The 26892-nt window shown below is 43.0% G+C and overlaps 1 protein-coding gene across 11 annotated transcripts in view; it reads left to right on the forward strand.

Annotated features, from left to right (window-relative positions):
• The window catches only part of ikzf2 (IKAROS family zinc finger 2), a 353441-nt gene that overhangs the window by 248100 nt on the left and 78449 nt on the right, over positions 1-26892 (forward strand). For 8 of the 11 annotated variants that reach the window (XM_070876218.1, XM_070876217.1, XM_070876227.1 and 5 more), the window contains 2 exons: positions 22026-22080; positions 22436-22537. In XM_070876218.1, coding sequence (XP_070732319.1) covers positions 22026-22080; positions 22436-22537 — 157 coding nt within the window. Of the gene's footprint in view, positions 1-19942; positions 20044-20596; positions 20843-22025; positions 22081-22435; positions 22538-26892 lie in introns of those variants that run through there. The other 3 variants (XM_070876219.1, XM_070876223.1, XM_070876226.1) reach the window with 3 other exon arrangements.

A 26892-nucleotide genomic window follows, 5' to 3' on the forward strand; every position in this document is an offset into this window, starting at 1 on the left:
CCCTCTCTTCCCCTCCATCTCATCCTCATTTCCCCTCTCCCTCATCCCTCATTTCCCTCCTCCCCTCCAGCCCTCCCTCCCTCCATCCCTCTCTCCCCTCCATCCCTCTCTTCCCCTTTCATCCCTCTTTCCCTCCCTCTCTCTCCCTCATCCTCCCTCTCTCCCCTCCCGTACACCCTCTCCATCCCTCTCCTTCCCTCTCCCCACCTCCCCCTCTCTCCCCCTTCCCTGTCTATCTCCCCTCTCTCCCCTCTCACCTCCATCTCTTCCCTTCCACTGTCCGTATCCCTCCATCTCTCTCCCTCCCTTCCTCGCTCTCTCTCCTTCCCTCCCTCACACTCTCTCTCTCCCTCCAGCTCCTCACCTCTCTCCCTCTCCCCCTCCCTCCCTCTCTCACACCTTTCCTTCCTCTCATCCACTCCCTCCCTCCCTCTTTCTCCACCCCCTCCCGCTCTCTTCCCCCTTCCCTCCCACTTTCTTCAACCCCCCTCCCTCCCTCCCTCTTTCTCCATCCCTCCCTCCCTCTATCCCCCTCCCTTTCTCTCTCCCTCTCCATTCCCCCTCTCCCTCTCCCCCTCCCTTTCCGCAGCTATGCCCAGGGGCCGTACCCTTTGTGCCCACATCCATTGGCCCAGCCGCATCTACTTTTGCCTCCTCATCGGTCCCCACCCTGATTGGTTGTGAGGCCGGGTGGGCCCTGATCGGCCATTGTTTGGTGCAACTGTCACTCAGTCTTGACCTCATGCTCCCAGTCCTTTGCCCCGCCCTGCCCCAGAACAGACAAAAAATAAATGTTATTATTGTCGAAGATTCCTGGAGACACCAGGGCAATTCTCTGTAAACAGAGAAATGTATATAAACAGTTGTCTTTAGCCATGTAGTTTCAGCCGCAGCGAGTAAATGGCACTGTGGAGCCAGTTTCTGAAGTGTCTCATCTGGGTAGCCATCTTATTCATAAAAAATTCGTAGGGCAATGCCATTGGCATTTTACTGGCATGTAGAAAAACTTTGACACTCCTAATTTGTTACCTGATTATGAGCGAGCAGACACAAACCATTTGTCATTTTTCTGTCAGTCCAAGTTCTATAAATGGTTGTGGAAGGAGAGAATGTGTATGTTTAACTATACATGAGAAATTTTATACTCCAATATGTATTTTCATTGTCTAGATCAAATGTAATCTGAAAGAATCTGTACGTAAATCTGGGAAAGATATTGGGGTTGAAATTCAGTTACTAACTCCTGCTGATAACGCCGATGTTAAGTGGGCGCAAGGCAGTTTGGACTGGCGCTGGGTGCTGTTGATGCCTGCCGCGAAATTTGGTGGTCATTTTTTAAGGGCACTAAAATGTAAAATACATGAAAATCATGACATCTGTATGCATACAACGCCTCCTTGGCACCTGTAATATAGAGCTCCCCTATTGGACTATTGCTCCACCTAGCGGACTACTGTGGTAATGCAACTGCTGATGCAAATACAATAAAAGGGTCATGTGACAATTTCCTCTTGTGTGTCTGTGTGTGATTGTGATGTCGTAAAGAATATATATTGTCGATGTAGAATAGGATAATCGGATTCCCTAGCTGAAATTTATGTTGGTGGATGATTCCAGCCATACAAGCAAGACTTTGAGAGGTTCTTTGTTTTGCAGCACAACTAAAAATTCAAGGTAAATTACTAGCACACTTGGCTGAACTGAAGAGTCCAGATGGCTGTGCCTATGGGAATAATAGGGTGCTTGGGTGAGTTCCATCACGAACGAGAGACTTTCGGAGCGTATGTGGAGTGGCTAGAAATGTTTTTCACCGCGAATAGTATCGTCCCCGATGATGAAAACCATAACCGGGTGGTGTTAGAAAGAAAACGGGCTATTTTCCTGACTGAAACAGGCCCTGAGGTGTATGAAACCCTGAAAAATGTGTTTGTTCCCATCAAGCTAAAGGGCATGCCACTGACTGAGATTCAACACTACAGTCCTAAACCCCTGGAAATTGCTGAAAGTTAGCATTTAGGAATACGAAATCAATTACATGACGAGAATATCAGTAAGTTCATTGTAGCTTTACAAAAGCTATCTATTCACTGTAATTTCAGAAACTTTCAGCACCGAACATTGCGTGACCACTTTGTTTGTGGGATGAAAAATGAAGCAATCAGAAGAAAGTTGTTGACAACCCTTATTTGACTTTTGATTTAGCTTGTCAGACAGCTATGTCGATGGATATAGCCGCCCAATACTCCCGAGAATTTCACGCCATTTCCAATCATCGGACAACCGAGGAGAATCGCCTGCAGGTGAAAAGTAAAAGGCAGTTGGGCCCCACGCCTTAGCAACTGGCCACGATAACAGCACATTGAAGTCGTGCTATTGGTGTCTGGCACAGCACATTGCTAAAAGTTGTCCATTTGTGAAGGCAGAGCAAGTCTTTTGCAAGAAAACTGAGCATCTTGCAAAGGCCTGCCGACTCAATAGTAAACGGATGTCAAGAAGTTCCACAAATTTCATGTATGGTCGTAAGTTTATCATCGTTACTGACCATAAGCCCCTGACAGCAATCCTCCATCCAAGTCCCCAGTCCCAACCTTACCTGCAGCCCGAATGCAGAGATGGGCTTTGATTTTGTCAGCATATGACATTGAGTACTGACGATAAGCTGATCACAGTAATCCAGGTTTCCATCCCCATCACAAGTTATATCCAATAGGGAAGATGTGTTCTATTATTCATATATTGATGAACTGCCAGTCACAGCTGAAGAGGTTGGTAGAGAAACCAAGTGTGACCCAGTTATGTCAAAGGTGTATGATTCATTAGCAAAAGGCTGACCAAACGAGGTATATGAGGAAGCTATTCATCCATACTTCGTTCGTAGGAATGGATTATCAGTGGATAAAGATTGTATCATGTGGCATGCAAGAATGGTTATCCCAAATAAGTTCAGGTCCAAATTGTTAGGAGATCTTCATGACCAGTACCTGGGAATGTGCTTGACCAAGAGTTTTGCATACAGTTAATTATGGTGGCCAGGTCTAGATAAGGATATAGAGTACATGTCAATCAGTGTACAACATGTCAATCGGTGAGCAAGAAACCACCATCAGTACCATTACAGCCATGGAGATGGCCTCCCAGGGTGTGGCAAAGGTTACATGTAGATTTTGCTGAGCTAAAAGGACAACAATTGTTCATTGTGATTGAAAGCCATTCAAAGTTGGGTGTTTCTGATGTGGAAAATACCAAGTGAAACACGAGACAATTTGCGAAGTTTTCTTTACATGGCCTACCAGAAGAAATTGTGTATGATAATGGGCCTCAATTTTGTTCAGAAGAATTTGCACAGTTCATGAGCAGAAATGGTGTAAAACATACCAAAGTTCCACCGTACCACCCTGCTTCAAATGGTGCAGCAGAGCGCAAGGTACAAATTGTAAAACGTGCCCTCATCAAGCAAATGTCGGTTCCAAAACCAAAGAAACGGCAGTTGTCGTTGGACCACAAATTAGCAAATTTCCTGATTACTTATCATAATACTCCTCATACAGTTACTGGTAGAACACCAGCAGAGTTGCTTCTCAAATGACAGCCATGAACCAGGTTCTCGTTATTAAAGCCAAACTTGGCACATTCGGTAGAAGAGAAACAAGTAAGACAGAAAGAGAATCAGGATAGAGATAGAATAAGAAAGAGAAGTGTGAAATTGAATCATAAGGTTAGAGTGAAGAACCATCCGCATAAATGGTTAAAGTGGTTACCAGGAAGAATAGTGAAGATATGTGACCCTCGCACATATTTGGTCAAGATGTTTGATCATGGAAAGATTAGGTTTGTTCACGTTGATCATATTTAACCTACAGGTATAGAAGGAGTTAAAAGTTGGAATGATTTGATTATTTCTGATGAGTCATATAGTTTTGTTACAAGTAGAGTACCTGTAGCAAATCCTACATCAGATGTACTAGAAACCAAGTCCAAGAGATAGTCAGAATTTAAGTCCGAGTCCGAGTCAGGCAGACAAACAGTCTCAAGTGGTAGAGAGTCCAAATATAAACCAAGGGTTGCCCTTGGAGAAAAATTCTCTTCAGGCTCAGCCTAGAATGAGTCTAAATTCGACACTATGTATGGAAAGTGCTGTTCAAGAGTGAAGGTATCCTCTTCGAACCAGAAAACAAATGGTTAAGTTTGATTTGTAAATATGGCAAAATATGTCCATATCTTTTGTTGTGTATAACCATGCAAGTTATGTATGATGATTAATTTGTTATGATTACTTCATTAAGGAGGGAAAAGTGCAATATAGACTGCTGCGCCACCTAGTGGACTACTATGGTAATCCAACTGCTGACGCAAATGCAATAAAATGGTCATGTGAAGTCACATGATGACAAGTTCCTGTAACATAGAAACATAGAAAATAGGTGCAGGAGGAGGCCATTCGGCCCTACGAGCCTGCACCACCATTCAATATGATCATGGCTGATCATGAAACTTCAGTACCCCATTTCTGCTTTCTCTCCATACCCTTTGATCCCTTTAGCCGTAAGGGCCACATCTAACTCCCTTTTGAATATATCTAACGAACTGGCCTCAACAACTTTCTGTGGCAGAGAATTCCACAGGTTCATAATTCTCTGAGTGAAGAAGTTTCTCCTCATCTCGGTCCTAAATGGCTTACCCCTTATCCTTAGACTGTGACCCCTGGTTCTGGACTTCCCCAACAACGGGAACATTCTTCCTGCATCTAACCTGTCCAATTCCGTCAGAATTTTATATGTTTCTATGAGATCCACTCTCATTCTTCTAAATTCCAGTGAATATAAGCCTAATCGATCCAGTCTTTCTTCATATGTCAGTCCAGCCATCCCGGGAATCAGTGTGGTGAACCTTCGCTGCACTCCCCCAATAGCAAGAATGTCCTTCCTCAGATTAGGAGACCACAACTGTACACAAGGTGTGGCCTCACCAAGGCCCTGTACAACTCCAATAAGATCTGCCTGCTCCTATACTCAAATGCTCTCGCTATGAAGGTCAACATGCCATTTGCCTTCTTCACTGCCTGCTGTACCTGCATGCCAACTTTCAATGACTGATGTACCATGACACCCAGGTCTCATTGCACCTCCCCTTTTCCTAATCTGTCACCATTCAGATAATATTCTGCCTCCCTGTTTTTTCCACCAAAGTGGATAACCTCACATTTATCTACATAATACTGCATCTGCCATGTATTTGCCCATGCACCTAACCTGTCCAAGTCACCCTGCATCCTCTTAGCATCCTCCTCACAGCTCAAACTGCTACCCAGCTTAGTGTCATCTGCAACTTGGAGATATTACATTCAATTCCTTTGTCCAAGTCATTCATGTATATTGTAAATAGCTGGGTCCCAGCACTGAACCTTGCGGTACCCCACTAGTCACTGCCTGGCATTCTGAAAAGGACCTGTTTATTCCTACTCTTTGCTTCCTGTCTGTCAACCAGTTCTCTATCCACGTCAATACATTACCCCCAATATCATGCACTTTAATTTTGCACACTGATCTCTTGTGTTGGACCTTGTCAAAAGCCTTTTTAAAGTCCAAATACACCACATCCACTGGTTCTCCCTTTTCCACTCTACTAGTTACATCTTCAAAGAATTCTAGAAGATTTGTCAAGCTTAATTCCCTTTCATAAATCCATGCTGACTTGGACCGATCCTGTCACTGCTTTACAAATGCCCTGCTATTTCATCTTTAATAATTGATTCCAACATTTTCCCCACTACTGATGTCAGGCTAACCAGTCTATAATTCCCCGTTGTCTCTCTCCCTCCTTTTTTAAAAAGTGGTGTTACATTACTACCCTTCAGTCCATAGGAACAGATCCAGAGTCGATAGACTGTTGGAAAATGATCAACAATGCATCCACTATTTCTATGGCCACTTCCTTATGTACACTGGGATGCAGACAATCAGCCCCTGGGGATTTATCGGCCTTCAATCCCATCAATTTCCCTAACACAATTTCCTGACTAATAAGGATTTCCTTCAGTTTCTCCTTCTCGCTAGACCCTCGGTCCCTAGTATTTCCGAAAGGTTATTTGTGTCTTCCTTAGTGAAGACAGAACCAAAGTATTTGTTCAATTGGTCTGCCATTTCTTTGTTCCCCATTATAAATTCACCTGATTCTGACTGCAAGGGACCTACGTTTGTCTTCACGAATCTTTTTCTTTTCACATATTTTGTAGTCAGTTTTTATATTCCCTGCAAGCTTCCTCTCGTACTCAATTTTCCCCCACTTAATGAAACCCTTAGTCCTCCTCTGTTGAATTCTAAATTTCTCCCAGTACTCAGGTTTGTTGCTTTTTCTAGCCAATTGATATGCCTCTTCCTCGGTTTTAAAGCTATCCTTAATTTCCCTTGTTTTTAACACTATCCTTAATTTCCCTTGTTAGCCACGGTTGAGCCACCTTCCTCGTTTTATTTTTACTCCAGACAGGGATGTATAATTGTTGAAGTTCATCCATGTGATCTTTAAATGTTTGCCATTGCCTATCCACCGTCAACCCTTTAAGTATCATTCACCAGTGTATTCTAGCCAATTCACACCTCATACCATCGAAGTTACCTTTTCTTAAGTTCAGGACCCTAGTCTCCGAATTAACTGTGTCACTTTCCATCTTAATAAAGAATTCTACCATATTATGGTCACTCTTCCCCAAGGGGCCTCGCACAACAAGATTGCTAATTAATCCTTTCTCATTACACATCACCCAGTCTAGGATGGCCAGCCCTCTAGTTGGTTCCTTGACACATTGGTCTAAAAATCCATCCCTCATACACTCCAGGAAATCCTCCTCCACCGTATTGCTACCAGTTTGGTTAGCCCAATCTATATGTAGATTAAAGTCGCCCATGATAACTGCTGTACCTTTATTGCACACATCCCTAATTTCTTGTTTGATGCTGTCCCCAACCTCACTACTACTATTTGGTGATCTGTACACAACTCCCACTAGCGTTTTCTGTCCTTTGGTATTCCGCAGCTCTACCCATACAGATTGCACATCATCCAAGCTAATGTCCTTCCATATTATTGCGTTAATTTCCTCTTTAACCAGCAACATTACCCCACCTCCTTTTCCTTTCTGTCTACCCTTCCTGAATGTTGAATACCCCTGGATGTTGAGTTCCCAGCCTTGGTCACCCTGGAGCCATGTCTCCGTAATCCCAATTATATCATATTTGTTAATAGCTGTGCGCAGTTAATTCGTCCACCTTATTACGAATACTCCTCGCATAGAGGCTTCAGGCCTGTCTTTTTAATACACTTTGTCCCTTTCAAATTTTGCTGTAATGTGGCCCTTTTTGATTTTTGACTTGGGTTTCTCTGCCCTCCATTTTTACTTTTCCTCTTTCTATCTTTTGCTTCTGCCCCCATTTTACTTCTCTCTGTCTCCCTGCATTGGTTCCCATCCCCCTGCCATATTAGTTTAGCCCCTCCCCAACAGCACTAGCAAACACTCCCCCGAGGATATTGGTTCCGGTCCTGCCCAGGTGCAGACCGTCCGGTTTGTACTGGTCCCACCTCTCCCAGAACCGGTTCCAATGTCCCAGGAATTTGAATCCCTCCCTCCTGCACCACTCTTCAAGCCATGTATTCATCTTGGCTATCCTGCAATTCCTAATCTGACTAGCATGTGACACTGGTAACAATCCTGAGATTACTACCTTTGAGGTCCTGCTTTTTAATTTAACTCCTAGCTCCCTAAATTCACCTTGTAGAACCTCATCCCATTTTTTACCTGTATTATTGGTACCTATATGCACCACGACAACTGGCTGTTCATCCTCCCTCTCCAAAATATCCTGCAGCTGCTCTGCGACATCCTTGACCCTTGCACATGGAGGCAACGCAGAAACGCCTATCTATTTCTCTTACAATAGAATCCTCTACCACTATAGCTCTCCCACTCTTTTTCCTGCCCTCCTGTGCAGCAGAGCCACCCATGGTGCCATGAACGTGGCTGCTGCTGCCCTCCCCTGATGAGTCATCCCCCCCCCCCCCACCCAACAGCACCCAAGGTGGTGTATCTGTTTTGGAGGGGGATGACCGCAGGGGACCCTGCACTACCTTCCTTCCGCTGCTCTACCTGATGGTCACCCATTCCCTATCTGCGTGAGTAACCTTTACCTGCGGTGTGACCAGCTCTCTAAACGTGCTATTCACGACATCCTCAGCATCGCGGATGCTCTCGAGTGAATCCATGTGCAGCTCCAGTGCCACAACTCTTTTGGGGGGGAGAACAAAATAAACATTAGATCAAGTGCCACTCCCCCCCCGATCTGGGGGACACTCCAGACACATTTAACTGCCCTCTTTTTTCATTTTTTTTTTTTGGGGGGGGGTTTTGTGTTTTTCTTTACTCCAGTGCCATAATGCGGTCTGTCAGGAGCTGCAGCTGGATGCATTTCCTGCACATGTAGTCGTCAGGGACACTGGGTACATCCATAACTTCCCACATAGCACAGGAGGAGCATGACACGGGTCTGGGCTCTCCTGCCATGGCTTACTCTTAAATTAACAATTTGGAAACAATGTCAAAGGTTACCTACTGTATGTATTTGTGATGTATATATCACAGCGCCCTTCTCGCCACATTGCTGCCTCACTTAATGGCTGGCGTTGGAACGCCTGAAAAAGTTGGACTGCACAAGGCGGAGAAATGAATCCGGAGCTTTATTTAAAGGGAGTTGCAGAGGTCTCAGTCAGTACTGCATTTGATGCTTGCACAGAGAGTAGGGTGTTGGCATCGTACTATTGTTGACTCGTCAGATGGAGTACTAGTATCTCGGACACATTGTTGGGTTCCATATCAGAAAAATTTTAAAGTTGCATTTCGCTGTGACCTCTGCAAAGTTATGGGGGCAGTGATCACATACCACATCATCCTGCAGCAGTGACTTGCAAGCCACTGGCTGCAGAAACAGCTTAGGGCAAATGTGGATCCGCCCCAGAGGAGACACCCCAGATGGCGGAGCTGGAGGTCTTACAGATGCAGAGTATACCGTGCGCATTACTCTTATCTTGAGATGTCCAAGGAGCACTGCTTAAGAAGGCTGAGGTTTCACAAGGAGGTCGTCACAGAGCTTTACAACCTACTGCAGACATATCTGGCAGCTGACATTGGCACCAGGACCTCACTGTCCTTGGCAGTGAAAGTGCCAATAAACCAATCTCCTGTAGGCTATATATGCAACATCTCGCAGTTTGCAGTACATTGCTGCATTCGCCAGGTGACCGATGCTCTCTACAGAAAATGAATAGATATTATAATTTTCAGCATGTCCAGGGAAGACCAGGATGAGCGCACCCATGGCTTTGCCAGGATACTGAGCTTCCCCAGGGTTCAGGGAGCCACTGATTGTACGCATGTGGATTTGAGGGCCCTGCCCCACAATGGAGAGATGTTTCGGCAAGGGATTCCACTCCCTCAACATACAGCTGGTCTGCGATCACAGGCAGATGATCCTTGCTGTCAATGCCCGCTATCCTGGCAGCTGCCACGATGCCTTCATCCTGCGGGAGACCACTGTGCCATGACTCTTCAAGCCACCGCATGAAGACCATGGTTGGCTCCTGGGTGACAAAGGATATGTTGTGGCCACCTAGCTGATGACACCACTCTACAATCCCACCACTCCTGCCCAGCAGCACTACAACAGCAGCCATACCACAATCCGGGCCATTATCGAGCAAACTCTCATCTTATAGGCGGTCCCTTGTATCGAGGATGACTTGCTTCCACGCCGAAAAGTGATGAGTTCACAAGTGTTTCAATGAAGGACCAATATTCCAGGTCCCAAACTACATATTGAAGGGTGGATGATGCCTGTGCGTGGACTTTTTTAACGTGTGGTGGCCGTTGACACAAGCCACCACACGGGCTTGTCAGAGCTAGGTCAAACTTTCGGGGGTTCTGAAGCAGCGTTTCCAGCTGCCTTGACCGCTCTGGAGGGGCATTCCAGTACTTGCCTGATAGTCTCCATGTTCACCGTTGTCTGCTGCATGCTGCACACTCTGGCCATTATGAGGGGCCAGCCATTACCACCAAGGATGGATGATCCACCTCAGAAGGATGACAACGATGAGGAGGAAGACGAGGAGCTTCAGCCAAGCAGAAGGCAGCATGACACTGCTGTGGCTGGAAGTGCTGCTCATCTGAGACTCATCGCTCATCGACTCCAGTGAATGACTCTTGATGTGCTAAATGGCCAGCCCATACACCTGGCCATCAACTCAACACATCGCTACCCACTCTGCAGCCCACCGTCTTTAATAATCACTACATAATCATGTGAACAGTCAAGAATTGGTTTATTGCAAACATAAATCATGTGTGCTGAAAACAAGTACAAGACAACAACTTCATTCCCAACACATCAACATACCCACAAAACCCCTTCAAACATTCTCAGAGACATCCAAATGCAACTATTGACATCAGTTCATTTTCTAACAAGGTAGCCATCTCTGCCAAACAATTGTTTAATTGTTTATCCAAGTGCAACAATTTACATGAGCTCACATTGCAACAAGCTACCCTTCTCTGTTGACTATCAAGCAAGTGTTTGGATGGGTCATACATGTGCAACTAGTTATAAAAGCTCATATTTTAACAAGGTCGGCATATGTGGCCACCTTCCCACAAGTCTTTACTTTGCCATGAAGAGTGCTTTACCACTCATTCCCTTCTCCCCCCCTCCCCGCTTCTCTATTGCTTCTCTTCAATGGGGTGTCAGGGCCTACAGCAAGGCTGGTAGTTAGGTGCTCACTTTGAGCCGCTGCCACAAATGATGATCTAGCAAGACATCCCCGACCAGCTCTGGCCCTGGAAGATCCAGCTGCGGACTGCATAACCTCAGCATTGGCGGCAGCACTCTGTTGTGGATGGGTTGCAGAGAGCGGCAACTATGAAGGCAAAATTATATCGTCCTGAGAAACAACATCACGTTCCAACTGGCCCAACACGCTGCTACTCTCCTGGGGCAGAGCCTCATCATCTGCAGCCAACTGGGTGAGGTCAGATTGTTGCCCTGGTTTGGCAAGGTTAGGTCCCCGTTGAACTGATGGGGCCCCAGACAGGATGGCAGTGGTCAGTGCATCCGTTGAATCTATTTGCCTCTGCATCGAGAGTGAATGCAACTGCAGTACACCAGAGATCTGATTCAGGACAGGCACCACGCACTGATGCCATTTGAGTATGGAGCCTACAATAGCTTCAGCCTGGTGTTCAATGGCTACTGCAACATCAGCCATAACCTGTGCCACCATGTCTGGGACCCCCTGGTCACTATTTACATCCAGCATCCATTGGTATCTACCAAGGATTGGCTTGTTGGGCTGCTGAGAGGCATGAGCAACAGTTGAGGTGGACTCCTCTATCCTCACAGTTAGTGCATTGAGACTCTGGGGCACCCTTGCTATTGCACCCATCAGATTGCTGTGCAACTGATAGATAGGCGTTTCTGCGGCCGCAACCGAGACTCCAGGATGGTATGTTGCCTCCCTGGTGCAAGGGTCAAGGATGTCTCGGAGCGGGTGCAGGACATTCTGAAATGGGAGGGAGAACAGCCAGTTGTCGTGGTGCACATTGGTACCAACGACATAGGCAAAAAAAGGGATGAGGTCCTACGAAACGAATTTAAGGAGCTAGGAGCTAAATTAAAAAGTAGGACCTCAAAAGTAGTAATCTCGGGATTGCTACCAGTGCCACGTGATAGTCAGAGTAGGAATCGCAGGATAGCGCAGATGAATACGTGGCTTGAGCAGTGGTGCAGCAGGGAGGGATTCAAATTCCTGGGGCATTGGGACCGGTTCTGGGGGAGGTGGGACCAGTACAAACCGGACGGTCTGCACCTGGGCAGAACTGGAACCAATGTCCTAGGGGGAGTGTTTGCTAGTGCTGTTGGGGAGGATTTAAACTAATATGGCAGGGGGATGGGAACCAATGCAGGGAGACAGAGGGAAACAAAAAGGAGCCAAAAGCAAAAGACAGAAAGGAGATGAGGAAAAGTGTAGGGCAGAGAAACCCAAGGCAAAGAACAAAAAGGGCCACTGTACAGCAAAATTCTAAAAGGACAAAGGGTGTTAATAAAACAAGCCTGAAGGCTTTGTGTCTTAATGCAAGGAGTATCCGCAATAAGGTGGATGAATTAATTGTGCAAATAGATGTTAACAAATATGATGTGATTGGGATTACGGAGACGTGGCTCCAGGATGATCAGGGCTGGGAACTCAACATTCAGGGGTATTCAACATTCAGGAAGGATAGAATAAAAGGAAAAGGAGGTGGGGTAGCATTGCTGGTTAAAGAGGAGATTAATGCAATAGTTAGGAAAGACATTAGCTTGGATGATGTGGAATCTATATGGGTAGAGCTGCAGAACACCAAAGGGCAAAAAACGTTAGTAGGAGTTGTGTACAGACCTCCAAACAGTAGTAGGGATGTTGGGGAGGGCATCAAACAGGAAATTAGGGGTGCATGCAATAAAGGTGTAGCAGTTATAATGGGTGACTTTAATATGCACATAGATTGGGCTAGCCAAACTGGAAGCAATACGGTGGAGGAGGATTTCCTGGAGTGCATAAGGGATGGTTTTCTAGACCAATATGTTGAGGAACCAACTAGGGGGGAGGCCATCTTAGACTGGGTGTTGTGTAATGAGAGAGGATTAATTAGCAATCTCATTGTGCGAGGCCCCTTGGGGAAGAGTGACCATAATATGGTGGAATTCTGCATTAGGATGGAGAATGAAACAGTAATTTCAGAGACCATGGTCCAGAACTTAAAGAAGGGTAACTTTGAAGGTATGAGGCGTGAATTGGCTAGGATAGATTGGCGAATGATACTTAGGGGGTTGACTGTGGATGGGCAATGGCAGACATTTAGAGACCGCATGGATGAAGTACAACAATTGTACATTCCTGTCTGGCGTAAAAATAAAAAGGGGAAGGTGGCTCAACCGTGGCTATCTAGGGAAATCAGGGATAGTATTAAAGCCAAGGAAGTGGCATACAAATTGGCCAGAAATAGCAGCGAACCTGGGGACTGGGAGAAATTTAGAACTCAGCAGAGGAGGACAAAGGGTTTGATTAGGACAGGGAAAATGGAGTACGAGAAGAAGCTTGCAGGGAACATTAAGGCGGATTGCAAAAGTTTCTATAGGTATGTAAAGAGAAAAAGGTTGGTGAAGACAAACGTAGGTCCCCTGCAGTCAGAATCAGGGGAAGTCATAACGGGGAACAAAGAAATGGCGGATCAATTGAACAAGTACTTTGGTTCGGTATTCACTAAGGAGGATACAAACAACCTTCCGGATATAAAAGGGGTCAGAGGGTCTAGTAAGGAAGAGGAACTGAGGGAAATCTTTATTAGTCGGGAAATTGTGTTGGGGAAATTGATGGGATTGAAGGCCGATAAATCCCCAGGGCCTGATGGCCTGCATCCTAGAGTACTTAAGGAGGTGGCCTTGGAAATAGCGGATGCATTGACAGTCATTTTCCAACATTCCATTGACTCTGGATCAGTTCCTATGGAGTGGAGGGTAGCCAATGTAACCCCACTTTTTAAAAAAGGAGGGAGAGAGAAAACAGGGAATTATAGACCGGTCAGCCTGACCTCAGTAGTGGGTAAAATGATGGAATCAATTATTAAGGATGTCATAGCAGTGCATCTGGAAAATGGTGACATGATAGGTCGAAGTCAGCATGGATTTGTGAAAGGGAAATCATGCTTGACAAATCTTCTGGAATTTTTTGAGGATGTTTCCAGTAAAGTGGACAAAGGAGAACCAGTTGATGTGGTATATTTGGACTTTCAGAAGGCTTTCGACAAGGTCCCACACAAGAGATTAATGTGCAAAGTTAAAGCACATGGGATTGGGGGTAGTGTGCTGACGTGGATTGAGAACTGGTTGTCAGACAGGAAGCAAAGAGTAGGAGTAAACGGGTACTTTTCAGAATGGCAGGCAGTGACTAGTGGAGTGCCGCAAGGTTCTGTGCTGGGGCCCCAGCTGTTTACATTGTACATTAATGATTTAGACGAGGGGATTAAATGCAGTATCTCCAAATTTGCGGATGATACTAAGTTGGGTGGCAGTGTGAGCTGCGAGGAGGATGCTATTAGGCTGCAGAGTGACTTGGATAGGTTAGGTGAGTGGGCAAATGCATGGCAGATGAAGTATAATGTGGATAAATGTGAGGTTATCCACTTTGGTGGTAAAAACAGAGAGACAGACTATTATCTGAATGGTGACAGATTAGGAAAAGGGAAGGTGCAACGAGACCTGGGTGTCATGGTACATCAGTCATTGAAGGTTGGCATGCAGGTACAGCAGGCGGTTAAGAAAGCAAATGGCATGTTGGCCTTCATAGCGAGGGGATTTGAATACAGGGGCAGGGAGGTGTTGCTACAGTTGTACAGGGCCTTGGTGAGGCCACACCTGGAGTATTGTGTACAGTTTTGGTCTCCTAACTTGAGGAAGGACATTCTTGCTATTGAGGGAGTGCAGCGAAGGTTCACCAGACTGATTCCCGGGATGGCGGGACTGACCTATCAAGAAAGATTGGATCAATTGGGCTTGTATTCACTGGAGTTCAGAAGAATGAGAGGGGACCTCATAGAAACGTTTAAAATTCTGACGGGTTTAGACAGGTTAGATGCAGAAAGAATGTTCCCAATGTTGGGGAGGTCCAGAACCAGGGGTCACAGTCTGAGGATAAGGGGTAAGCCATTTAGGACCGAGATGAGGAGAAACTTCTTCACCCAGAGAGTGGTGAACCTGTGGAATTCTCTACCACAGAAAGTAGTTGAGGCCAATTCACTAAATATATTCAAAAGGGAGTTAGATGAAGTCCTTACTACTCGGGGGATCAAGGGTTATGGCGAGAAAGCAGGAAGGGGGTACTGAAGTTTCATGTTCAGCCATGAACTCATTGAATGGCGGTGCAGGCTAGAAGGGCTGAATGGCCTGCTCCTGCACCTATTTTCTATGTTTCTATGTTTCTAACTGCAGAGATTGTCTTGCAACAACCTCTAGGTCAGGCTCGTCATCGGAGTGCTGCTGAGCATCATTCAGGCACGCACTCCCCCTCCGGGGAGCTGGCCCCAGGCCTTCCCCTCTCCTTAGGCATTGTTGGAAGCCACTTGGTCCTGGAGAATCACACACCTCCACCTCCCTGACCATCCCTTCATCGACAGCGCTGCTGGCGTCACTCTCAGACCTGCGTGAGGTCGAATGAGGCGTTGTCCTGTTGCTCCTCCTCTTCTTCATCGTCGCCACCATCTGCACCCGTGGAAAATGCCCGAGAAGGCCCCGGTGGATCTGGTTGATCAGCTGAAAGCAGAAACATAGAAGCGTGGTTACCTGCAGGGGAGGGGGTCAAGAGCAGGAAAGGCATTCATGAATGCCAGTCTCATCAAAAGAGCTACACGATGATGGTGTGAGGGACAAGTGTCCTGCAGCTCGCTGCAAATGAACTCAACATACCGTCACTCTCCCGAGGGGGGTTGGCCGCACCCACCGCCATCGCACCAACTTGAACGCCCATCAGGGCAGCTATCCGTTCCTCCAACATAGTGAGCACTTGGAGGTCTGGCTCCCCTCCACCAGTCTGCATTTGCTCCCGCCAGTTGTGTGCGAGTTTTGACTGTAACATTAAAGAGAAAGTCGGAGTTAGAGGCTTTCTATCAGTGTGTCCCAAGTGCCTTACATATTTTAGTACATGCTACTCTGAGAGTCTTCACACCTCGATGTTTAGTACATTTTACTCTATGACAGTCTTTGCAGCTCAATGTAACTACCATTGCCACAGCAAGTCCACAATGCTTGAATTAGGGGGCCAGGACCTAACAGAGAGGCAACCATCTTCTACACGCATATGAAGACTGAGGAGTTAACAACATGAGGGGTAGGTCTGCAGAACTGAGTAGCAAGGTTAACAGTGCATGCAGGTCCTTGCAATGGGTGAGGCTGCAAATGGGAATCTTGACTGTGGCCTCACCCACTTAGAGCATGGATTCCGAGACACTACATTGAGCAGAGAGTGCACATTGAGGTCAGAGCATAGCATATTGATGTTTGAAATTAAAGATACTCACCCTCACTATCCGCATCAAGTTGTTCCACTTTTCTCTACATTACATAGCTGTCCTTGGCACCGTGTCACTCGCAGACACTCGCTCTGCTATTTCCCTCCATAGCCTTCGGTATGTTTTGGGTTGTGTTCTCCTCCCAGCTTCTGTCCTGAGCACTTGCCGACCCCTCTCCAGTGCATCAAGGAGTGCATCCACTGCGGCATCCGAGAACTGATGGGCACGCTGACGAGCTGCTGCTGCTAGGTCTGCCATGCTCAGCTTCTGAGAGAGTGCGTAGGAAGCAAATGTACCCACTAGACATTGAGGCACCCAATCAACACCTCAATCGAATCCAGGTGGTGCCACTATTTCTGTGGCACAGATCCAAATGATGCCTAACTCCCGGATGTTGAGCCCATGCTTATCGGCCCACTTAGTGCTGCGTAGCGCCTCCAGATATATGTGCACAGCCATGATTTAATGCTGCTGTCCACTCTTTAGGCGGCAAAACCTAATTTCGCGTTTGGGGTCTGCGCCTAATGCTTTGCGTTGAAAATTTCTCTCAGCCGGTGACACCACCTCAAATATGGCGGTACCAAATTTCGATCTCATCGGCTATTGTAACGATGACATAAGCGATCTCGTATGTAGGAATTGTTTCTCAATGAAAAAGTAAGCGTGACTTTAGAAGACATACAAATACATGATCATGTACCTCTATATATGTCCATTCCTTGTTCTCTTTTGACATGCATTATCCAAGGAACGCGTATAAACCCTAAGAAGCCTGAAATTCTTCAAGTGCTCTCAGAAAAATTACAGAAAGCTGCCCGCTTTCTTTAATATGGAAACTACTTTAAGACATTAGCTCATAGTTGCAGAATGATAACTATTCTCAGGGATAAAAAAGGAAAGCCATATTCTAGGATTCTATCAGTTGTGATTGAACAAACTTGTAAAATCTTTCAACAAGTTGAAACTAATCATGAAACATAGAAACATAGAAACATAGAAACATAGAAAATAGGTGCAGGAGTAGGCCATTCGGCCCTTCTAGCCTGCACCGCCATTCAATGAGTTCATGGCTGAACATGCAACTTCAGTACCCCATTCCTGCTTTCTCACCATACCCCTTGATTCCCCTAGTAGTAAGGACTTCATCTAACTCCTTTTTGAATATATTTAGTGAATTGGCCTCAACAACTTTCTGTGGTAGAGAATTCCACAGGTTCACCACTCTCTGGGTGAAGAAATTCCTCCTCATCTCGGTCCTAAATGGCTTCCCCCTTATCCTTAGACTGTGTTCCCTGGTTCTGGACTTCCCCAACATTGGGAACATTCTTCCTGCATCTAACCTGTCTAACCCCGTCAGAATTTTAAACGTTTCTATGAGGTCCCCTCTCATTCTTCTGAACTCCAGTGAATACAAGCCCAGTTGATCCAGTCTTTCTTGATAGGTCAGTCCCGCCATCCCGGGAATCAGTCGGGTGAACCTTCGCTGCACTCCCTCAATAGCAAGAATGTCCTTCCTCAGGTTAGGAGACCAAAACTGTACGCAATACTCCAGGTGTGGCCTCACCAAGGCCCTGTACAATTGTAGCAACACCTCCCTGCCCTTGTACTCAAATCCCCTCGCTATGAAGGCCAACATGCCATTTGCTTTCTTAACCGCCTGCTATACCTGCATGCCAACCTTCAATGACTGATGTACCATGACACCCAGGTCTCTTTGCACCTCCCCTTTTCCTAATCTGTCACCATTCAGATAATAGTCTGTCTCTCTGTTTTTACCACCAAAGTGGATAACCTCACATTTATCCACATTATACTTCATCTGCCATGCATTTGCCCACTCACCTAACCTATCCAAGTCGCTCTGCAGCCTCATAGAATCCTCCTTGCAGCTCACACTGCCACCCAACTTAGTGTCATCCGCAAATTTGGAGATACTACATTTAATCCCCTCGTCTAAATCATTAATATACAGTGTAAACAGCTGGGGCCCCAGCACAGAACCTTGCGGTACCCCACTAGTCACTGCCTGCCATTCTGAAAAGTCCCCATTTACTCCTACTCTTTGCTTCCTGTCTAACAACCAGTTCTCAATCCATGTCAGCACACTACCCCCATGTGCTTAAATGTTCAAGAACTTTGCTTTTTAACCATAAATGCTTTGGTATATGTGTGTCCCTCACATCATTTGAAGCATTAGGTTTATTTTTTGTGGAACTCAAATAATATTATTTTGCTGATGAACTTTATGTATGTTGGTTCTGATTAGGGACTGGATCACTTGTAGCTGTCAGATGATGACAGACAGACCACAGAAAGTTGTTGAGGCCAGATCGTTAGATATATTCAAAAGGGAGTTAGATGTGGCCCTTACAGCTAAAGGGATCAAGGGGTATGGAGAGAAAGCAGGAATGGGGTACTGAAGTTGCATGATCAGCCATGATCATATTGAATGGTGGTGCAGGCTCGAAGGGCCGAATGGCCTACTCCTGCACCTATTTTCTATGTTTCTATGTTTTCCATGTTAAAAACGTGGGGGATGACTTATTTGGTGGTACTTTTTAAATGAACAAACGAAAGTGGTATGTCCAATCAATTTATCATCTGAAAACATTATTGACCAACTAAACCCAGATAGTGTTCTTGTGGATTAGAATAAATTTACAATGGATGAAATGTGATTGACATTGGGGAAAAACTAGAACATGGAGACCAGATGTGGTGGCAATATTCAATCGTCAAAAAGTACATAAGATTGTTACAAGATCGTTAAAATATTTTTAAGATTATAGTTCACTGAACATTTTTTTTTAAATCACTGAATTTAAAATAGTTGAATTCGGCCCACCAGCGAATCCCATATTGCAAACTAGTATGATTTTATATGTGAAATAAAATGTGCAAGATGTCAGTGAGATAAAAGACAATAATGATTAGTGGTACTTCAAGGATTTTTTTCAAATGGTGCATTATCAGGTCACTGTCTTGTGACTATCACCAAAGCCCCTGCTTTAAAAATTGGTAGAATCACAAAATGTTATTCACAAAACATTGGTAAAATTCCCAAATTCAATATTATGAAACACAATGTCACTTATTCAGCCATCAGAGATCCTAATTGTAAAGGCACAGTTGGTGGAATGTCATCCCCAAAATTGTAAAAATCCACCAGTTCTATGTAAAAAAAAATGGACTTATTCAATCACATAAATCATTGAGTTTGCTCATAATAAACTGTAATGCTACATTTCACTGGATCTTTTCTACAGCATTTAATATCAACTTTTAATATCACTTTTTGACCTAACTGCTAACTAGGCGAATGTGTAGAGTTCTCCAATGAAATGATTTTAAATTTCTGAAGTTGATAAGTGTATATATTTGAAAATGGCCCGTAACCAATTACAGTGCAGTTCATTACTAGCAAAAGAGCGTTGTTTATGTATCCAAAGTGAATCGAATGGTTCTTTTATATACTTACATAAATTGCCTGGGTAAGTTTATTAATATCGGTTATTAATAGCCACAATTTAATACCGATTGTCAATGCATTCATGATTTATTGCATATTAATAATGGGCGCATTGCCAGTGTTATTAGCGACAGGTCTGTGTTGCAGATTGCAAAAAAAGGAGCTTTATGAGCCATAATGATTGGCCGGGTTTGTATGTGGTTCTTATCTTTGGTATTTCCCTTGTGTCGGCTGGAGTGCATCTTTGCTCTAGTCGATCGCCGAGAGGCAGAACCGCGCGGTTCGGTTTCTCGGAGCTTGACAAACTCCCATACTACCATGGTGAAGATGGAGGAAGTGGCTGCTGGATTAGCAGCGTTTCACATCCAACAGCTCGCCTCTGTGCAATACTAAAGGGAATGGTGATGGATCTGTTTGACCGTAGCCCATTACTGAGGTAATCACAAGGCTTGCTTCCGCACCAGTCAGAGAAGCGAATCAGATCAGTTTGATTCAGCGAAGATTTTTTTAAAGCACCTACACATATACTGTACAGATCTAATGACTTGTTGCAGCCCCAAACAAATCCCATCGTATTCATACGGTGGCTGGGTTAGTGTCACGACTCGTGTTGATAGCAATCGCACCCATATTATGCACGCACAGTTGTTAAGGAATCATTGCACAGTAAATATGAATGAGTTAAGAGGCTAGCATGATCACTGGCATTATTACCCATTACCTCCTTGCTCATTCCCGATTGATACTGTCACTGCCAATGGAAAGGATTTTTGTCAGCACTTGACTTGTCACATACCACTGAATGAAAGAACATTTTGCCACGGGCCATTTAAACAATCCTGGTAACTTGGTCTGAATCTAAAAGCCTGTTCTCTCTCTCTCTCTAGTCGATTACTTAGGAACCGGTGTGTCAAGTTTTTTTTGTTAATCGCATTGCCGAGGCGCTGACCTCTTTCTCTCCCGGAGTACTGTACGATGACATTCCTGAACACTTTTCCAACACCCGTTCCATACCTTGCACTTTTTATCCTCAACACCAGTAAGAATTGACAGTCGCTTGACTTTCACGATTTTCATCCGATCTGCAGGCTGGAAAAGTGGAGATGCTGGCGTGAGCGAACGTAAACGGTGTTTTAACCATTTTTGTTGGTGGGACTTTTCTTCCTGTTGCAGTGTTTCTGACGCAGGTTTCAGCTTTTACTCAGAGGAGCTGGGTTCGATTCGGCTGATTTGTTGTACGTGTGTATTAATGGTGATATTAGAACGAGTGTACATATTGGTCCGACGTAAATATCGCATTGTTATTTTTACTTATAAGTACCTCGTAATTGGTTTGGGTCGTAGATTGTCGCTGGCTTAAGATTTATTCCAGGGTATTTGTGACTGTAAATAGTATGTCTGACTAATATAAAGCAGCAAAAAGAGGAACATAGAATTCACACTTTTCAGGGAAGTAGCTGGAGGCATGTGGAGAAATAACCCCATTCCCGTAAATAACGCGACGTTCCTGTCGTCGTGGCTAAAAATATTTTGAGATAATTAGAAATAGATTCTACAGATTAATTCACAGCAGTTAACTCCTAATACCGTATCGTTCTTGAGATTATCCATTATCCTGGAAAAAAAAGTAGTCATGTCTCAGAGAATCTCTCTCATAATCTCAATGCTAATTAATCCCTCAGGACAGATATAACGAGTATTATTACATTGGGCGTTAAGAATTGCTTGATCTCTGGATTCATGTTTACCATTCGCAATATATTTAGTTTTATTTGACTTTCAATGAAATATAAATTTATGAACACAGGTTTCGTTGTATGTACAAAATATTACACAAGACAAGTTTCGGTCGTTTCAGTTACTAATATTAATGTCATATGATTAATTCACAAAGAAGTTGCAGTAACTGAAAAAGGTTTAAATATATGTTTTAATATGACTGACATACAGAATTTTATGATGACATGTTACCAGGAACTGGCCAGCAACCCATCTTGTTAGGCTGAAGAAATATTAATGAAAATATGTTCTTTGAAACTTCTAGTTAGCTGCTGTGCTGACCTCTGACAAAGGTTGCAGTCACTTCATGCATCTTGTAAGTTGGATGCAGGACACTGCCATAATCCCTGACAGTCCTCAGCAGTAACAAAACCAGGAAATATGCCACTGTAATTTACCACGGATGATGCACACAGTATTCAGAGCCATGATTGCTTTACATATTCTTATAATATTGCAATGTTTTAAATGTCTTTAAAAACAAACTTTAGCCTTCTGGAATTTGTAGTCCTATCACCACACCACACAGTAGGTATAGCATCAGTGCAAGGATAGGGTTCCACGATCACAGGTGTCTTTTAATTACCATTAGCACATTTCAGTGACGAATAAGACATTTTCTGTCAATTTTTCTTACAGCACTGCATTTTGAATATGGAAACAGAGGCTACTGATGGCCCTATCCCTGGTGGTGGTGAGTTTTTAAACTGTAATAATCAAGAAATATGTTTAACTTAAAGTTGTGAAACTTCTTGCTCACTTACTTTCAAATGCTGCTTTTAAAAATCTAGTGCTGTTATTTGAATTTATAACACCCAGAGGAAGTGAACTTTTGAAAATTAAATATGCTTTTAAAGCAGGATGTACAGTAAGTTCCCTAAGAGATAAATCAGTCTTTTCCTTCTGGCTGAAGCAATGTTGCTTTATATCATGTTTAAGTCAACCTTAGAACAAAAATAGCTCACATTGCACAAGAAGAATCATTTATTGGAAACAAAAACAATGCTTTATTAACTACAGTGTGATGACTGACCTTTTCATTGGAACAGGTAGTGATGACTTCTCTTCCAAGATGGAGCATTCAAGGGTGGTGGTCCCCACCACAAGCACGCCCAATGGCCAGTACACCTCCCCGAGTCACATGACAAACAGTAAGTGTCTTTTTTTATGCTAGTTTCTACTCTGCGCCAGCATAATTCTCCAAGTCTGCTGGTTCTGTTACCACAGCACAAAACACAACACTCAACTCTCTGAACAGAAACTCGGCAGAGACTATTTAATACTCATAAATATGAACTTACTTAGTGGTTTAAATTATGGAACATATGGATTTGGAAATTTATGTTTATCCTTGCCAGGTAAGATTTATTTGGGTCTAGTTTAAGAACTGTTTATGTTCTTATGAGGTTTTATGTGTATTAGAAAGATCTATTTAAGAATAAAATAATGGATTTCTTAAAATTATTAATTTATTTTTTACAATTGTTAGAGAGAACTATTGATTACATTTTGAATTTTGGTATAAATATAGATAGTAAATAGAAATAGAATTTCAGAAAATATTTATGTAATTTGCTGCACGTGAAACCACTTGAGTCAGTTTTGATATCTTTTACAACCATGTATTTTTTTCTATCTTAATTTCCACAATACTTAATTTACAGTAAGTCACCATAAACTTGTTATAGTAAATAATAATCATATCGGAAGCATTTTTGATTTGTAGTCTTTGTTCCCTGGTGTGGTTTGTTCCATATGTCAGAATGCCGGACTCAGAAAATATGTTTAGGTGTTTAGAAAGTATTCTGTGATTCTGAATGTTACCAACTGATGTAAAAATTGTTTGCCAGAAGAGCGGGCTGCTACATTGCTCTCTACCAAAGAAAGATGGCAGACACAGTCTGTCATTCATAGATTACACAAGTTGCTACTGTAATTTTAGCTAAAATTAGGTAAGTTAAAGGTAACTAAACCTAGTTTTAAAATATAAGCAGGTGCTCCATGTAGCTGATGCAAGTATGGATTATGCCTCTCACAGGCATAATAGTAATTTGGAAGATCAATGCATTCAAAGATAGAAGAAGTTTGCTCCTTTGATGTGACTGGCTTACTTCTAAAATTAACAAGGCTAGCAAAAAAAAAATGTTTTAAGTAACAGATATGTAATTTGAATCATCTTTACTTTCTCCATTATTTAAAATTTATCAAATTTAGCTGGAGTAAGCAATAGTCATTGATCATTTTAAATGTGTTTTTGAACTTTTGAAAATTACTTTCTGTATACAATTTGAGTAAATCCTTTACACTTCTATCAAAAAGTTAACAACAATTGATTTTTCTCTGGATTAAATGAAAGCTTAATGGAAAATATTGCATCTGTTGAAAAGAAGTAGATATTAACTTTTTTGCAAGGTCCGCTACAGTTCATGCATTTAAAAAAAGATAAAATAGAGGCAAAAGTTGAATTTGAAAAGTTGAATATTATACTATGTGGTTAAAATTTGTAAAAACTGTCTGAGAAATGTTTTCTGCATATTGACTATTCATTAGCAGTGTTTAATATCAGGTGGGGTGCACTGAATAATGAGATGCCTTTGCTGTTAATCATATTGCAAAATGTTTGGGGTTAGTATGGACATGAACAAAGCATTTTGGGATGAAATATTTAAAGAATGTGGAGATCCCTGTTTTCCCTGCTGTACATGGTTTCCTTTGGCATTTTAGAGTAGAACAGTAGTATTAATTCAGGTATTTTCTTACAGGAGTTGCCTTAACATAGGTTTCTCAATGGCCTTGGTTACTTTGTTATACTTTTACTGTAAATCTCATTTGAATCTCATGGGACAAAGTGTGGTGCTATATTTCTACTGCAGTTGCCAAAGCAGAAAGAATCGGGAATGAAACCTGCTGTTTCTGTCTAAAACGTGATAGTATTCTAAACTATTTCTTATACTTGACTCAAGATTATTGTCTATGGAAATGGGGTTGGGAGCAGCAGGGAGTGTGGTACTACACAATGTAACATATATGTTCGGTGGTGGTTGGGGGGGATGGGGATCTGCCCTCAAAAAAGATCCCTTTTTATCTTGTATGTAAGATGACACCTTTGGCTTAAGGCCAAGTATTATTGGGAGAGTGAGGATGGTGCAGACAGGACTGGCAACAAGTTTGCTACAGGAATGGGGTGGAAGAAAGTGGGTTTGTCTCAGCCTTGGAGCTTTTGTCAAAACAGTGTTATTTAACCTTTTGATTGCCATTCTTCTCCACCAACTACACATGTACGTTTATTCTTTAAAAAATATATGTCTATACAGAAGGGACTATTCTCCGTAAAACAAACAGATATTTGATGGTTCAACTATAACTTTATAGCATATTAGTTATGTTTAACATTTTAAATCAAATTCGTTTCCCCAAAAGAATTTCCATTCAACCTGTATTTGTTTCCTTAGAAAACTATCATCCTAATTGAAGCACTGACTGCATCAAATTAAAGAGAAAGGCCTTAATTTTAGACAGTGCATAAATTAAGATCTGTGCAGTTCTAGCCATAATCAGTTTTTCGCATCTGTCAGTCATTGACGTAATGAAAATAAAAATCACTCGATTTTCTAACTGTGCATTGTACAGTAATTTGGGGATAATAGTTTTATTGTAGTTAAAAAGAGGGAGAATTTGCATTTGTATTGCACATTTCTCAATCGCAGGACATTGCGAAGCGCTGTACAGCCAATGATGTACTTTTTGAAGTGTAGTCATTGTTGTAATAGAGGAAACATGGCAGCCAATTTGCACACAGCAAACTTCCACAAACAGCAATGTGATAATGACCCAATAATCTGATTTTTTAGTGATGGTATTTGAGGGATAAAAAGTGGCCAAGTCCCCAGGGATAACTCCCCTGCTCTTCTTCAAAATAGTTCCATGAGATCTTTTATGTCCAGCAGAAAGGGCAGTCATTGCTAATGTCGCATCTGAAAGATGCTAGAAATACAGATCTATCAGCAGCCAAAAAATAAAAGACTGCTTAACGTTTCAGGTAGAGACAGTTTGTTCGTACCAGCGAATGGTCTCCACCTGAAACATTAATCTGCCTTTTTTTCTTTGAGCTGCTTACATTTCAGGTGTAGATACTTCACCAGTTCTGACAACGTGTCTCCACCTAAAATGTTAACCCGTCTTTTCTCTTTTAAATGATGACAGACTTGTAGTGTATTTCTCGCACTTTCTATCTTTGTTTTAATTTGGCAGTATTCACAGTTTTTCTTTTTGTCTTTAGCTTGTTGCAATTATTACAGTGAACACTTGGAAAGGAAAAAGGGGAAAGGATGAGATTACATCAAGGAAATACAGAATTTCTGTTATATCAGTATGTAAAATGCGTTATGTCATCACTGATGTTGGGTACCATGTTTACCATTGGGTGTAAATGTTTGGAGAAGTGTGGAATGATTTTTTTAAAAGTTATAAAACAACAGTGTAATATGCAGGTCTTTTATACTAATTCAAAACAAGAGGGAACTTATGTATGTAAATTGGCTTATTAACTTGTTCAATTCGTTTCAAAGTCTGCAACATTTTTTTTTAAATTCATTCTCAGTATCTGGGTGTCACTGGCAAGGCCAGCATTTATTGCCTATCCTAATTGCCCTGAGAAGGTGGTTGTAGGCTGCCTTCTTGAACTGCTGGTAGGGGCTTGTGACCTTGTTACAACTGAGTGGCTTGCTAGACCAGTTCAGAGGGCAGTTAAGAGTCACCCACATTGGTGTGGGAGTGAAGTCACAGATAAGCCAGACCGGGTAAGATGGCACATTTACTTCCCTAAAGGAGATTAGTGAACAAGTTGGATTTTATGACAATCCAACAGCTCCGTGATCTCTTTTACTGATACCAACTTTTTATTTCCCAGGTTTTTAATACTGAATTCAAATTCTCAAATTGCCATGGTGGATTGGAACTCATATATTTTCTAAATTATTAGTTCAGGCCTCTGGATTACTACTAGTCCAGTAATTTAACTATTACACTGGTGTATAATATGCTTGTTGATTGACAACCTTTAAATGATGCAGAAATGATCCAGCTAGAGTATTATGTCCAATTCTGGGCTCCACACTTTAGGAAGGATGTCAAGTTCTCAGCAAGGATGCAGAGCAGATTTACTAGAATGGAACATGATGGAGAAGCTGGGGTTATTTTCCTTAGAACAGAGAAGGTTAAGGGGAGATTTAATAGAGGTAATCAAAATCATGAAGTGTTTCAGTAGAGTGAATAAGGAGAAACTGTTTTCATTGGCAGAAGGGTCGGTAATCTGAGGATACATAGTTAAGATAACTGCCGTTGAGGAGAATTTATTATATGCAGCGAGTTGTTATAATCTGGAATGTATTGCCTGAAAGGCTGGTGGAAGCAGATTTAATAATTATTTTCGAAGGGAAATTGGATAAATACTTGAAGGGGAAAAATTTGCAACGCTACAGAGAAAGGGCAATGGAATGGGACTAAT

The sequence above is a fragment of the Pristiophorus japonicus genome, chromosome 3, assembly GCF_044704955.1.
Source record: "Pristiophorus japonicus isolate sPriJap1 chromosome 3, sPriJap1.hap1, whole genome shotgun sequence".
NCBI classification, from domain to species: domain Eukaryota; kingdom Metazoa; phylum Chordata; class Chondrichthyes; family Pristiophoridae; genus Pristiophorus; species Pristiophorus japonicus.